The sequence below is a fragment of the Myzus persicae genome, unplaced genomic scaffold, assembly GCF_001856785.1.
Source record: "Myzus persicae strain clone G006 unplaced genomic scaffold, MPER_G0061.0, whole genome shotgun sequence".
In the NCBI taxonomy this organism is placed as follows: Eukaryota; Metazoa; Arthropoda; class Insecta; order Hemiptera; family Aphididae; genus Myzus; species Myzus persicae.
The window spans coordinates 1-2638 of record NW_019100834.1 but is presented as its reverse complement, the minus strand read 5'-3'; the positions used below and the strand labels follow the sequence as shown (position 1 = coordinate 2638).

The 2638-nt window shown below is 28.2% G+C and overlaps 1 protein-coding gene across 1 annotated transcript; it reads right to left on the bottom strand.

Moving 5' to 3' along the window:
* Positions 1–291: 291 nt before the first annotated feature.
* Positions 292–2393, bottom strand: LOC111026356 (zinc finger MYM-type protein 1-like; the record flags this gene model as incomplete). The annotated part of the gene is made up of 3 exons (XM_022304410.1): positions 292–639; positions 829–1751; positions 1854–2393. Coding segments are annotated over 3 exons (1811 nt in total), but the record flags the coding sequence as incomplete, so codon positions are not given.
* Between the last annotated feature and the right edge of the window lie 245 nt (positions 2394–2638).

Here is a 2638-nt window from a genome sequence, read left to right as displayed (position 1 = left end):
ATTGGGCCCCAGGGCTGAAATTTTATATGGGCCCTTTTGACAAAACAGGCTTTACAAAGCCGCTCGCTACGCTCGCAGAACGATACATTTTTTAAACTATTTCACAAATTGTCAATAGCATTATAAAATTAGAAAATTAATAGGTTTGTACAATTTATGTCTATAAAATGACTCATTTTAGTATGATAAAAGTAAATACAAATTTTCATAATAACTATTAAATTTATTAATAGTATACAACAAATATCAAACTTAAGTTAATAATATATAAAACAAAAACTATTTAATTAATTAAATTTTTTTTCTTGCTTTACTTGAAGCCAACTCTTTTAGTACATCATTTAAGTCTAATGATTTTAACAAATCATTCTCAGAATATAAAATCATTTGTACATCTAAGTTTTCTTGGGTTTGACTAGTTCTATACTTATTTTTAATTCTAGTTAATTTAGAAAAAGCTCTTTCCGCAGAACAATTATCTACAGGAATTGTCAAATATATTTTTAATGCAGTAAATATACAAGGTAAAACCTCTTCGAGTGATTGATTACCAAACCAGGAAAATAATTTGGAAATGTCAGCTGGATCAAAAGAAGGTTGACAAAGCTTCCAGTATTCTTTAAATTGTACAAGTTCGTTCTGTAAAGTAATATCTACATCATTTTTATATTTTGAAATAAATGTTGAGACACTCAAATCAATTTTTTCATTAGATTCTTGAGTTAAGTGTGTTATAAATAAAAAATGATCACCAATATATTCATAAACGGAAATTCTTTTGTTTAATTCTGACACAAATTTATCAATAATAAATATATGTGTCTGTACACGAAATTTGTTTTTTCCTTTTAATAATTCTTCGTTTATGCTACCATCAGGGAATTTTTTAATTTTTTTTCTTTGCTTTTCATCTGAGTAGTAAATGATAATTTCAGGACTAAGATTAGGTATTTTTTCTTCGTAAATTGAATTTGAGTCCCGTAAACTTAACACATAACACTTCAGTGATTTTAATAAGTTGATCGCCTTCATTGTGTCACAGTTTGAATGTTGTAATTCAGTTGACGTTTTGTTACTTCTTTCCATGATGTCATTCCAAAGTAATGACATATATGCAGTTTCTCTTTTTACCATTTTCTTCCATAACGATTTAGCATCTAAAGTTGTAACATTATTTTCTTCGCCATCATACATACTTTTTAACGCAGTCAAAATTTGTTCATAATTTACAACTATTGCTTTACAAGCTTCTGCATGACAAGACCACCTAGTGTCACTTAAGGATTTAAGTGTAAGAATTCGACTATAATTTCTTTTAACACTATTTTTTTCTTCTTTTTTCAATATGTTAATAAGTACATTCCACCTGTGAGTTGACCCACTAAAGAAGTTATACAATTTTTGTACAAAATCAAAAAAATTGACAGCTTCTGTACAACAATTTACACTATTTAAGCCAACTAGATTTAACGAATGAGCTGTACAAGGTATAAACACAGCTAATGGATTTTTATTTTTGACATAAGCTTGAAGCCCTTTAAATTGACCACTCATGTTTGAGGCGTTGTCATAAGATTGACCCCTAATGTTCATAATGTCTAATTCACTTTTTTCAAGAAAGTCATCTAATATTTTGTACATAGATTGGCCTTGATGGTCTTTAATGGGAAATAATCCTAAAAGTCTTTCTTTCACACCTGTTAATGTGCAGTAACGAAGAATAATGGCCATTTGATCAACTTTTGTCAAATCTGGAGTTTAATCCATAATTATCGAAAAATATTTACATTCCTTTATTTCATTAATAATAAAAGTAGATAAACTATTTTTCATTATTGTCATTAATTCATTACAAATGGTTTTTGAAAGGTATGATGGGTTGCCTTTTCCTTGATTTCCATACTGTTCAATATGAGCCTTTAAGAAAGGATCATATTCTGAAATAAGTTCTAATAGGCCCAGATAATTTCCATTGTGTTGACTATTGAACTTTTCTTCCTTTCCTCGAAAAGCAAGGCCTCTAGACGATAAAAATGTAATGACAGATACAAGTCTCTTCAATACTTCAAACCAATAATTTGTTTCAGCAGAAATTTGACGACATAATTCTTTATTAACTGAGTTGTTGGTATTAGATCTTAATAACCACTTATTGGTAGCATTTCTGTGTTGAAGACTATTTTCATGTTCGCCAATCCGTTCAGATTTTTTCCATTTGTCAAAACCACCAGAAATAAAGGGATTTTCTCGATTGCTTCCATACAATTTACAAACAAAACAATATACAGATCCTTCACTAGGTGAATATAGAAGCCATTTCCTATTACATTTTTGTCCATTGGCTAAAGATCGAGTAAACATTGCTAGTTTTAAGTGTCTGTTGAAGTTCCTATCTGAAAAAAGTCACAATAAATATTTACTGATAACTGACATCTAAACATTCTATTGCAATTCACCTAATTAAATAATTTTAGACAATTTTAAGAAGTGATTGAAATGCTTTAATATAATACAGGTGAATTTAAGTTATTAGAATAAAAACAAGTGGATAAACAAGATAAAAAAATCTATAGTTATAATTCATAGTAGTTACCTATACAAGATCCTTTAAAATTATAAATATAAAATACAAACATTT